The 13,991-nt window shown below is 33.4% G+C and overlaps 1 protein-coding gene across 1 annotated transcript in view; it reads left to right on the plus strand.

Annotated features, from left to right (window-relative positions):
* The window catches only part of gb (solute carrier family 7 member genderblind), a 19,213-nt gene extending 5,228 nt beyond the window's left edge, over positions 1-13,985 (plus strand). The window contains exons 2-7 of the mRNA XM_017627085.1: positions 11,311-11,555; positions 11,633-11,901; positions 11,986-12,186; positions 13,202-13,351; positions 13,448-13,625; positions 13,717-13,985. Of these exons, the coding sequence (XP_017482574.1) occupies positions 11,311-11,555; positions 11,633-11,901; positions 11,986-12,186; positions 13,202-13,351; positions 13,448-13,625; positions 13,717-13,778 (1,105 nt within the window). The 3' untranslated portion in view covers positions 13,779-13,985. The remainder of the gene's footprint in view (positions 1-11,310; positions 11,556-11,632; positions 11,902-11,985; positions 12,187-13,201; positions 13,352-13,447; positions 13,626-13,716) is intronic.
* The last annotated feature ends 6 nt before the right edge of the window (positions 13,986-13,991 follow it).

Below are 13,991 nucleotides of genomic sequence, written 5' to 3' on the forward strand. Positions count from 1 at the left end.
TCGGAAAATGCAATTTTGTTTGTTTACAAAAATTGCAACCATATGTTTTGTGATCATATGTTTTCGTGTTGGATAATTTTTGCTGACTAAAATTTTGCCAGTACAAAATGAACGCTTCTCTTGCATCAAAATGAACGCTTGCTCTCTCAATTTTTGTTTGTTGGATAATTTTTTGTCGTTATCGAACGCCATCCAGTAAAAATTTGGTAAAACTATTAAAAATTTTTGACTTGTCGAACGCACCTAAACCTAATGTGTTTTGATAACGATGCACTCGTTTTGTTTTATTAATACGAAGAAAAATAAACTTGCCAACCTTTTCCTTGTGCCTTTTGAACAGCTGCTTCTTAAACCGAAATTTCACCAGCAGAAATTTGCAGCTCTCGTGTTTTTATGCTGTCTTTTTGGCTCTCTTCTGCAATTTTTTTTTGTGTTAAGAAACGCTTTCCGGCAGAATCCAGCAAAAATGATAATTATCTGTTAAGAAACAAAGCTGATGATGTTTTTTTAACGACATACCGTATTGTTACAATAAATAGTAGTAGTGTCCAGTTATTTTTTGCATCAGTTACATCTTTAAATAGCTATGCACCTAAATAGCATTGTTTTAACGTCACGAACTGCACGCGTTCATTCAGTAGTTTCAGTTTGAATGAGAATGAAAATGTTATGGTATCTTTGCATTAAGTGACCATATGCGATTGCGCTGATCACAAGCCCTTATATCAATTAGTACGTTTTGCTTTAATTGATCGCAAGTTATTTGCTTCTATTTACAATATACATTTCGTCGTTTAAAGTACAAACCCGCGTATCAACGAAATGCAAAACCGCGTATGTGACGTTGCATAAATTATTTTCTAGATAGTGAAAACACTCATATTTCAAAACGATCCCATTTTTTATTTATAAAGCAATCGCATTTCTGTCTAGTATATTTCCGGACGAATGATATGGATTGAGCCAAGAGCTTGTGTGAGTTAATCCAATGTTTGGCTGCAAAGTTACGCGGTTTTGTACTTTAAACGACGATTTGCATATTTGTATCAAATTCTTTGTTACATATGTAGGTATGTACAAAAGTACTTATGTACGTATATACCTATATTTACAACGTACACACGTGTATAAAAGTAATTAAGTGTCACATTTAAATTTATTATTATTTACTAATACTATTATACTATATTATATCCCAGTGGGAATTAGGAGCATGTAATAATACCTTATTAGCAACTTACTCTTCACCTGGCAGTCATTACCATTTCCCTGCCGAACGTCCCTTACTTTTACAAAGGCATGGCCGCCTTATGTAAGTAGGAATTTAGAATGTACATTTGGTATCAAACATACTTCTGAGTCGCTTTACAAAGTAAGTTACGTGTAATGCAGAGCAGTCGCTCGGAGTAGTTCGGTGCTTGGAAATAACTTCGGCTGCACGTTATTTTGCAACTGACAACGTAATGTGTCGCCGGAGGTGTTCATTTTGTGCTTTACTAGTAGATTACGATGGTCATGATGACAATTTTGGTACTAAAAACTGAAAGAAAACATGGCTTACCTCGTAAGGTGCTTACCTATTTTCCCAGTGGGATACTATAATTAATACTATTACACTATAATATTACTAATACAAAAACCAATGAGTGTTTCTTTGTAAATATTTACATAAGGTTATGGGTTATTCCATGAAAGTGGTAAACGACATAAATTTCCGAATGCCTTAATTATACATATTCCAGTAGGTAACTCTTGCTAACGACTAAATTTCTTACATCTGTTGAAAAGTATTAGGTTTTTTCGTCGAAAATCCAGCTAGAATTTGGCCATAACTCAAAAAAGCGGAGAGAAAAGAATGAAATACACCGCACAAGCGGTTTGTCAAACATGGAGAAATTTCCAGCATTATCATGTATCTCGAACGATAGGGGACACTAACGATTCGTCTGCAGGCGAATTCGTCTCCGCTTAAAATTTTGTAAGTCGAACGATCGCCTTCGTGTAGACTTTAGGTCGATTACGTTGTATTCGTCTAGGGCAGTGTTGCCAAATGAAATATTAAGATATTTTTATATATTTTCTTTATTTATTTATTTTTATTTTATTATTTTTAGTTTATTTTGGTACACTTTATATCGAATGGGCATCACCGTCAAATGTGGTTTACTATTTTTGTCATTCATTTGAGATTTTTTGTGTTGTTACTGGTGGAATTAGTAGGCTCTGGAGTAGCGAGTAGTGCGTCAACAAACGTTGGGATGATACCGAATAAGAGAGCCTCTTGAATTGCGTACCGTTGGTGTACGCACAACATCCAATAGCGCTGGCATGTCAGTCGCTGACAAATTATCAGGGGTGGACGTTGCTGCCTAAGATGCCGAAGGCCTTGAAATTCCAAGTACTGCGCCACTTAGTGCTGCGGCCTTCGACATAGAAATGATGCGGTCGATCGTTTGTTCGGTCTCCGTCAGCGCTGAATGCCGAAAGGAATTCCCAAATGTCATATTTATAATACGAATACAATTCGCAATCTCCTTTTTTGTGCGGCTTTTTTGGTCTGCCCATATATGAAAAAATATAAACAAATCATATTTTTGGTTATGTTACTAGATTATTCAGAATTTTTGCTACCAAGTATAAGCTTACCTTCTTCTGATCTCCCGTCAAATCGCTTCTGAATCCCGGCTCGGTCAGAACCAAACACTGGTAAATACTTCACTTTAACTTCCGGATTTTGGTCCATCTCTTGAATCAGCGCTTAAAATTGTGTTGTTGTGGTTTTTAAGTGCTGAAAACATTAATTATTATTATTTGTTATATTGATTAAATACATTTATTTTGTTTGAAATTTATAAAGTTTTCACTGTATTTGCGAATTACAAAGTACCAACGAACGAACGATTCGTGTGGCAGACGAATCGAACGCTCGTTTCGAAATACATACATGATGAGGCTGTTGCCGTGAAGGTTTGACAAGCCGTTTGAGGGAAATTTGAAAAAAAAAAAAATATTTTTTGATTTTCTGGCCGCCATGTGGAAAATTGATCAAACCGCTTGTGTTGAGTATGAAAAAATTGTCTCACAGAAAAACGGGGAAAACATTTTTTTTTACATCAAACTCCGAAGGAAATCTAAAATTATCGGCTTGAATGAGTCATGTTTGTATGGAAAACCGTTTCTGTGGTGTATCTATATTGCTCTTAAGAAAAAATTCCCTTATGTTCTCTCCCACGTAGAGAGACTTGCAAATTCCTGCACGAACGAAAATTTACAGGCATTTGCAAGTTTCCCAGCCAGCTGGTGCCCTTTATTGTAGTAATTGTCGGGTTTTCTAAATCGGCTCTGGTTGCAAATGCCTTCCGACTAGGAATACAGTTCTTTTAGCCGAGAATCTTTCAAATCAATGGAATTAATAAAATGAATTAAGTTAACAAGTATTTACTTACAATTTTCATTCGAAAATTGCTCAAGTTTATTTAAATTATTATCGACAAAAATGCAACCTTGTGCCACAATCAACAATTTTTCTAGTAAAAATTTGCAACTTCTCTCCAAAAGAACTGTCATTTTGTGCTCTAATTTTTTGAGTTCTGGATAATATTTTTTTATCATGATAATTGGTACAAATTCGTACAATTTTTTTGCTCTAAGTACAGAGCTGTCATATGCTGCACTACAAACGTTTAAACATCGACGTTTTTTTTGACAGCAAATTTGATGTTATGCGGTCATTTATCAATACCTACATACAATGACAAACAAAAATATTGGCACAGTGAATTTTTCGCAATATATGCAAAGTTTTTTTATTCTAATTTATTTTCGATTTATTTTTTATGTAAAAATATAGTTAATTTTACACCAAAAAACATAAATCTCTAAACTTTGTGCAAAACTCAGGAAAATTCAATAAATTTTCACACTAAATTCAACTTTCTATTCAGATCTTTTAGAAAAATTCTAAGTATGCAGTTTTATAGTTCATTCAATTTTAGTATGATAAAATGCAAATTTGAATTTGCAAGAAAATCGCGTTGATTTTTGGTAATTTGTTTCCCGAAAGTTCTTCCATACAAAGTATATTCGACAATTATTTTTTGTATGGCGAAAATGATCAGCACCTTCCACTAAAAAATTTCCAAAAATCAACGCGATTTTCTGGCAACTTTAAACTTGCATTTTGTCATACTAAAATTGAATGGACTTTAAAACTTCATACTTAGAATCGTCGTTGAAATACAAAAAGCCGTAACTAAGTAAAAATCCAAAATTCCCGTTTTGATGGATTATGATGATTCCATCGAATTATAAGTTTCCACATTTTTTGACGTTCAGTAACTATATGAGTTAGGGCCTTTCTATATTAAGGTAACGATATGTATGTATGTATGTATGTACATTAGGGCGGGCCAATTTATTTGGATCTTATTCATTCCGATATAATTAATTTGTATTTTAAACTACTCAATTGTATAAAATGCCAAATTGGAGGAAATGTACGAAGCAGAAAATAAATTGCCAAATGCCAACCAGTGGCAACTGTGGAAATAAGTGATCAGCTGTTTCGAAGGTTGCAAGTTTTTACAAATTTTGCGTTCTCGTACTTCTGTGGATATTTTGTCTCTTTGAGGACGAATGCTGCTAGAATTTTGCTCAGAATTTTTGCTGCTGGATAATTTTGCCCGCTCAATACGAGTACACACACGCACCTAATGCCAATGTTGTCGAGGCGTACAATTTAGCCTAATTTACGACCTACGCAATGAGGCTGAATATTAATATTAAGAGCTCATATATTCTGAGACTTATTTTGGAAACAATTTTTATTTTCTGAATCACCCTAACGTACATACATTAGGGTGCGTCACCAAAAAAAGTTCGATGTTTTCCACCGGATTTATAAAACTTACCATATTTTAAAACCTCCGCCAAAATATTTTGAAAAAGTATGCAGACTTACGTAAGTTGTACCGATTTGAAAATAACATTTTTATGCAGACTTTAAAGCTTAAACTCCTCTTTCTGAAAAATTTTTTTGGAAAAATATTTTTAAAAGCTAAGTTTATTTCTGAAAACGCTATTTTTGAAGATATTTTCAAATTGGCTCAACTCACTTACACTTTATTATACTAAAATGTAAAGGGCTATAAAACTGCGTACCAGAAGAAATTCTTAAAAATCTGATTTAGAAGTTGAAAATTTAGAGGCAACTTTGTAGAATTTCTATAATTTTTGCACAAAGTTTGAAATATACATTTATATGTTTTTTGTTAGATAATGGGCTGCATTTTTATAAAAAAAACAAAAATAATAAATATTACATAACCGTAAGAAAACTAGCAAAACTGGTCAAAAGAAGGCGTTTCTATTATTTTGGCGGAAATCTTATAGTATAATAAATTGTATAATTCTCATGAAGAAACAATACCGACTCTTTTTTGGAGAGTGCCGCACCCTAATGTACAGGGATATATTCTTTTTTTTTTTATTAGAAAAGGTTGGTATCATGCTCTGTGCTGTTGTAATGTTCTTTCAAAGTTTTTTTTTTATATTTTTATTGATGATACCGTAACCACTAAATAAATTATCGTCAATTTTAATAACGTCTTGACAAAGTAGTAAGTGTAAGTGTAAAATAAGCTACATTACGATTCTGTGTTAATTTGCAAAAAAAGCTTTTAAGTGACTTATTCAATGTATATCTTTAATCTTAACGATGTTGAAAGCGTAATAGTTCCAACCCATTTAAGGTGACAAAAAAGATAAATTTTTATTTGTTTTGGTTTGATGCTAATTATTTTAAAAAGTATGTGCCATTTAAAATGCTCCAGTTATATATTGCCGCTTTATTTGCATAGTATGTACATATGTAATGCGCATATGTGCTTATTAATCATACTTGTGTACATGGGGTGTTCCATACCAAAACTGACGGGGCTTACACATCACGTGTTTGATTTGTTTCAAATTTTTAGGGTTGATGCATGAACATAAATAATAAATAAATATGAAATGCGAGTTTGATTACTACATTTTTAAAAACTTTATAGCACAAAAAAACAAAAGAAAATCGACATCAAAATTCTCTATGAAAATAAATATTTTAAAAAATTTGTTTCTTTTTTTTTCTGATAAAAAATATTAGTTTTTAAAAACGTGCCATCTCAAAAAAAAAAAAAAATTACAATGGTAGCTCTGCGTTAATTTTTTTTAATTTTCTTTGAATATGGTTTTGCGCATTTTCTTCCATAAGAAATATTAACTAGTAATTTTTAGCAAAAAAAAAACCGACTTCAACTCCCATATAAAAAAAAAATATATATATATATATCTCATGATCCGCTGATCGGATCTTAACCAGATTAGTATGGGACCACCTCTGAGACACTGCCTTTCCGATGCAAAAAGAATCATCGAAATCGGTTGACGTGGTCCAAAGTTATGCGGTAACATACATAAAAAAAAAAAAAAAAAAATATTCCGACGAACTGATAACCTCCTCCCTTTTTGGAAGTCGGTTAAAAATCAATGAAATTTTGCAGTAGTTTAAAACTTGCACTTTATCATACTAAAATTAAATGGGCTACAAAACTGCATACTGAAAAAATTCTAATAAAAATTAAAAAAAAATTTGTTAATTTGTACTCATTTTACTCAACTTCAGTGTAAAACAAAATGCATAACTCAATTTATTGTAGAGTGTACCCCACAATACTATACTTAAATATTGCGCAATGCTCAGAGCAACCTTTGTGATTTTTTCAAGTTTTTTTTTTGAGATGTCTTATTTTTAAAAACTATTTTTTTTTTTTAACTAAAATGTGTTTGTGAAACATTTTTCAAGAAAAGAATTTGAAAAATATTTCCTTTCATAGAGAATTTTGATGTGTATATGTGTGATTTTTTGCAAATTTTTTCATCGCCCCGTTCTCGAGATAATTGGGAAACTATTAAATCGATTTATTTTTGTTTTTGTGCTATAAAGATTTTAAGAATGTATTGATCAAGCTCAAAATTCTGATTTATTTATTATTTATGTTTATGCATCAACCTTAAAAATTTCAAACAAATCAAAGACATGAAGTGTGAACCATGATAAAAATATAGTAAGGTAGAACCGCTGAGAGTCACTTTTAAAATTCTTGACGTTTCCAAACAATTTAATTTTTCAATTTACTCACAAACTCACACAAACATATTCATTTTCAATCTCAAGCAACAACAATTTCGAACAATTTCAATTTTCAATTGAGAGAACGGTTCTACCTTACTATGTTTTTACCATGGTGTGAACCCCATCCGTTTTGGTATGATACACCCCCCACAGACATATGTAAATATTGCTCATTTGCTGAGAGAAACAATTTTTTTTTTTGTTTTTGAGATACATACATTCATACGTATGCCAAATGGCTTCCGGTATTTGCTTTATGTTTTTCATTAAATCCATTTATTCAAAATATATCTGTCAATTGAGCCTTAAATTTGCATTTCTTGTAATTTTACTCGTTTGCACTTCATACCTTTGCCCTATGAATTTAATTTTATGTTTATATGTTTTTATTTTTTGTTTTTTATTATTATTTACTCTAACTAAAAACTTGAAAATTCAATTTCGCGCGTTTATGACTTTTTGAAGTATAAATTTCTTCTAGAAAACGAGCGATAGCCTAGCAAATAGACTACTGTAAATATTACTATGGATATTGCGCCTTCATGAATGAGTGACAAATATTATTGGACGCGTGAAAATTCAATTAAACTCTCGCCTTCAACTACTGCTTTTAATATAGCGATTACTCAAGCATGCTAACTACTGTTAACACTACTTTTATTTAATTAAACTATGCCCATACGGTAGCAAACAAGGCGAATTCGTATAAGGGTGGTGTTACCAGAGAAGCTGGTGATTCATAATGTCAAAGTAATGTACATATTTGTTGTAATTCCCGTTTGAAAATTTAACTAAATTTCATTGATAAAATAAATGATATATTACAATATGGGTATCAAATTAAATAGCTTTTAAAAGACCTACAGTTGAAAATATGTTTTGAGGAGGGTTGCCACCTGTTTGAAAATTTAACTCAATTAAATTGGTAAAATAAATGAAATGTTACAACATCGGTACCAAACTAAAGGCATTTGAAAAATCTTGATTAAGAAATTTTTTCAACAGGATTACGCCCTAAATGTAAAGACTGCAAATATTGGAACTAAGTAAAAATATATTACATAATTGGTTCCAAACGAAAAGTGTTAGGGAAAGCTTTACTAGAGATTTTTTATGTTTCCACTTATCCAAAAGCCGAACAGTTTAAATGAAGAAAGAATTTACAAAATCTCATTAAACGAAGTGATTATATTATCAACGAAGAGTTGGTATACAAATTTACAAATGAAAAAAAAAAAATAATAATAAAAAACCATACAGAACGAAAACATAAATATGTATATCCCTTAATAAAAACCTAAAATTGTTGTCACCATTCCTTAACATAAAATAGTTAACTTTCAATCATAAAGAGTTTCACTTGGGGTAGGCCATAGCCTACTATGTACTATATTGCGAGTAAAGAGAATGTGCCTGCTTTAGCGTTGAGTTTTCCAGACTTTCAAATATCTAAGAATCTACCTTAGTGAAATATACATCTACCTATCAATACCCACATTTCCAGATTTTTTTTTTGCTAAATTAGATGAGCTGCTTCGGGTTTTTAGCAAAGTTTTTCCAAAAATCAGAGCAATTTGAATAACGTTGGATAATATTATGAAGATTATGATTATTATTATTATTCTGATCTCCTATTATATGCCCAATCACACATTCACAAATTAAAGCGTGAGCAGAAGGGCATTTATGATCGCATATTGCAAATGTTAAGATATTAGGAGCTGCAGAACTGAACTACTCACGAAAAAATTTTACAGGGGCGTGTAATTTCTGGCGTATGCCAATAACATCGACATCATCGGTAACAAAAAACCTCGAAGTCTCTCCTGCCTTTTCCAAGTTAGATAAGGAAGCAAAGCTATTGGGTTTGGTGATCAACGAGGACAAGACGAAGTATCTCTTGTCATCAAACAAGGCGTCAGAGCATTCGCGCCTTGGCTCCCACGTCACTGTTGCCAGTTGTAATTTCGAGAAAGTAGACAATTTCGTTTAGTTAAGAACCAGCATAGCGCACAAGTGCTACTTTGGACTGAGTAGGCAATTCGTCAGTAAAGTTCTCTCTCTTACGCGTTGGCAACGATGAGTACCGTCTAAAAGTATTCGACTCGCAATCCGCTGGTGGTAGCAGAGGAAGGGGGAGGTNTTTTTTTTTTTTTTTTTTTGTGTATAACATATATGTTCGTCGATAAATACCATTGTGGAAACAAATGAAATAGTTATTTATCCAACACAAATTTTGAACTCGATTGATTTTCCAGGTGGGGTAACCACATACTGAAATTGAAAATAGGTATGGCAATTATCATGCTGCGGAATATTAATCCGCCAAAACTCTGCAACAGCACACTCGCAGTTAAGATGCTGATGAAGAACGTAGTGGAAGCAAAGATTTTAACGAGGCTTTTCAAAGGTGAAGATGCACTCATCCCTCGAATTCCCATGATTCTGACCGATATACCATTTCAATTCAAAAGATTTCTATTCCCAATTCGATAGGCGTTTGTAATCACAATAAATAAAGCTCCATTTCAATCTTTGGAAAAGTGTGGTTTAGATTTAGCTTGAAAGAGCATAGTTCACACTATGTCAAAAGTCGCACTTGATCCTCGAAACGAAAATGGTCTAAAATTAGCATTTTTGACGCCGGAAATGTAAACTCGATAAACATTATTTTTTTGTGCAGAACACCTCAAAGGTATGCCACATTTATTGTGCGTAGAACTAACTCCGAAACTCACAAAAAAGTGAACGTTTCAGATCGAATTTATTAATAAATTAGTGACCACAAATTAGAAAATTAGATTTCACAATAAAGTGTAGACCCATGACTACAAGTGTGTGTAAAAGTTTTTTGATCGGATCACCCATGCGGACACAACAGCCCGAAATAATTGGGCAAATAACTAAACAGTTCCCAGTTAAATCGTTATTTGGTTTTCCTCAATCAACAATTGCACCACGATGACGTCACGCATACAGCTGATTCGGTCGAATTCACAAAGAGCGGATTAGCGGTACCGCGATGGACGCAATCTATCTATCTATCTATTTCTCTCAATCGTGCGTTCGTAAAACATACCTTTACAAACAATGCTGTACTTTGTAAAGGATCCACAATAATGGCATACATACATCNTTCCTCAATCAACAATTGCACCAAGATGACGTCACGCATACAGCTGATTCGGTTGAATTCACAAAGAGCGGATTAGCGGTACCGCGATGGACGCAATCTATCTATCTATCTATTTCTCTCAATCGTGCGTTCGTAAAACATGCCTTTACAAACAATGATGCACTTTGTAAAGGATCCACAATAATGGCATACATACATCATTTTATATGTATATACATTACTAATCATTTAGTTTTCTCACTGGGCTGGTTTGCACCCACCCTGCAAAAAATGGGACTAATCCGGGATGACTCCGGGAGCAATTGCAAAGGAGCATGCGACTAATACCACTTTTGATCTCTTTATATGGAATGAACTGTTCGCTTTTGTTCGAGCATGTCCTATGAAGAGACTAATTGTTCACCTTTATACCCGAACGAGTATAAAAAGCGACTAGTCACTTTTAAAAAATATAAATAAAAATTTGCTCCAGCTGAGATTCGAACCGGGGTGCTCAGGCGAATACTCTCTCTGTGTGCCAACGCCGCACATGAAATTTCATTGACTAAGTGCGTACATATCATTAAATCGTTAATAGTACCCGTTAGAGATGAGTTGAGGACTAATTGATCTCCAATTATACCCATAAGGGATGAGTCGAGACTAATTGACCTCCATTAGTACCCGTATGAGACTAGTTGCGGCTAATTAATGCCCAATTGTACCAGATTGAGAGTAATCTCGGATTACTCTCTTCAGAGATTAGTCGCACAATTTTTTGCAGGGCAGTTATCGACATTTTATCTGTATATGTACGTATGTAAATAGGTATGTGTGCATTTCGCTATATCTATTTATGCTTCCTAAAAGTATGCATGAAACCGACTGCAAACTCATTATTTTGTATGGGTGCACAATTTCATTAAGAAAAAATATCTACATATGTCAGTATGTATGTACATATGTATGTGTGTTTGTATGCATTGATTAATTAATTCTCCCGCCCTATATTTCATTGCAGCCCTACAACGAATGCCATTATGGGTCTCACGTTCGCCTCCTACGTACTTCAGCCCTTCTTCCAAAATGAATGCAGCATACCGGAGAGCGCCCTACAACTACTCTCTGCGGTAACAATATGCTTCCTAACCTACCTGAATTGTTGTTACATGAAAGCTACTACGAAAATGCAAAATATAATTATGTTTACTAAAATTGGCGCGTTGTTATTAATCATTATTTTGGGTGTGGCTTGGATGAGTTTTGGTATGTTTAGATAAATTGTATGCGTTCAGGAAAATTGAATTTTTGAATTGATTTTGGTAAACTTTTTTTTTTTTTAGGTAACGTTGAGAACTTTGCAGACCCCTTCGAAAATACACAAACCGATCCTGGCAAGCTATCCGTTGCCTTCTATTCGGGTATTTTTTCATATTCCGGTTGGAGTTATTTAAATTTCATGACAGAGGAATTACGTGACCCATATAAAAATTTGCCGCGCGCTATTTATATTTCTCTGCCATTGGTGACGGGAATTTATGTGCTCGCTAATATGGCCTACTTGGCTGTATTATCGCCAGCAGAAATGATTGCCTCCGATGCGATCGCAGTGGTGCGTATGCGGACGGAATAATTATTTTTGAATGTACTAATTGAGCTATTTTTACGTTTAATAAATCCATTCCTTTACTTTCAGTCCTTTGGAGATCGTGTACTGGGCGTATGGTCTTTCATTATACCCATAATGGTGGCGATATCCGCTTTTGGTGGTCTCTCGGTGCATATAATGACTTCTTCACGCATGTGTTTTGTCGGCGCACGTAACGGTCATATGCCGGCGATCTTGTCAAATATAAGTGTGGAGCAATTTACGCCGGTGCCATCACTTGTGTTTTTGGTAATTTAACTGCGATTTATTTTGTTGCTCTACATACTTACATATGCATGTATATTATGAATAATGCGTGTGTGTCTTGACTTAAAGGGGACAAGACATTCAAGCACTAATTTATATACTTTTGTATACAGTTCGCTTACAATAATATAAATATGTATGTATATTAGACGCACCAAAAAGTATTTTTGTAAGGCAATTTTTATTTTTTTTTTTGTCGAGCGTAAGGGCCACCTTTTTACATTTATCGCCAGATCTTCGGCATTTGCTGTCAGAGATTAAGGTAAGGTACATACATCGATATTTTTAGCTCGAGGATATTTTGTTTTTTGTTCTAAAGTTCATTGGTCTCAAGTATTCCGGTCTAGAGCTTTTCTTCAAGATCACAGTTCCTACCACCTACTTTCAGTAAATTAAAGCTGGTCAAAAATCATTCGACTTTTGTTCAGGATTATTCCAGTGGAACTATGTAATATGTAGGCATCATCGAGAAATGTAAAGGGCGGGGATCGTAATGGTTTTCCATTTTGTTGATGATTATTTACCGAGTTTTTTTTAATAAAACATAATTGTTTTTTGCTCAGAAACCAAAAGTTGCTTCTGGTGTTTTTCTTATGGAATGGGCTAAGCAAAAAAAAAAAATTATTTTCTGAGCAATAAATAAAACTGAAAAAATAATTCAATAGAACTAAACAAATTATTTAATATAACTTAAAAATAAAAAAATTAGTGCCTCTGAAGGTAGTCGCATTTCTCTTCCAGCATGATTTTTTGAATTGAAATTTAATAAAATTATCATTATGTGCGGTTCCTGGCAAAAGGCAACACCTAGGTTCGACAGAAAAACAATCTGGTTTTTTTTTTGAAATTACCTTTACAAAAATATTTTTGACTCGACGATGTAAGACAAACTATTTTTTGCATGTAAGGTGGTGCGGTCTAATGTACATATGTATGTACATACATAAATATACATATATGTAGTATAAATCTCTTTATACGCCCTAATCTATTGCAGTGCATCTTGTCGATTATAATGCTAGTCGTGAGCGACGTTTACGTGCTTATAACTTACAGCAGCATAGTGGAGTCGTTTTTCATAATGCTGTCAGTATCGGCGTTACTCTATTTACGCTATACCCGCCCCAATATGGAGCGTCCAATTAAGGTAATTTTCACTTTACACTAGTAGGTACATATGTATGTATGTCTATGCCAATGGCAATCATTAAATTATTCAATCTCTCATAATTTATGCATTTAGGTCTCACTCTGGATACCTGTCATCTTTGTGGTTCTTTGTGCCTTTCTTGTGGTCGTGCCTATCTATGTGGCGCCCTATGAAGTTGGTATGGGCGTGCTGATAACAGTTATAGGTGTGCCATTCTACTACGTCGGTGTAGTGTGGAAAAATAAGCCGAAGTGTTTTCAAAGTGCAATTAGTGCGTATTCCATAAATTGTGCAATAATAACTACATACATACAAACAAATGCACGTTAATTAATCGATTTATATCTTTTTTTCATTTGCAGACCATTTTACATATGCGTGCCAAAGAATGTTTATGTCAGCCAAAGAAGAGAAAGTTGAATGATTCATTGACTATTGTGTCAAAACAATAACCATCGTTTAAGTTTTTTCTTTTGCCAGCTATTGTCATATTTATAACTTCATTCATAAGAACTAATCAATACTCATTACCCATTTCTTAGTTTCTTTATATATTTACATGTATTTGAAACGAATGTGTAATAAGTAAGAAAGTTATAAAACTATAAAGACTTATGGCCATATTCATAGAACATTA

Source organism: Rhagoletis zephyria, unplaced genomic scaffold (assembly GCF_001687245.7).
Source record: "Rhagoletis zephyria isolate East Lansing unplaced genomic scaffold, Rhagoletis_zephyria_1.1 Rzeph_scaffold_05035, whole genome shotgun sequence".
Taxonomy (NCBI): Eukaryota; Metazoa; Arthropoda; class Insecta; order Diptera; family Tephritidae; genus Rhagoletis; species Rhagoletis zephyria.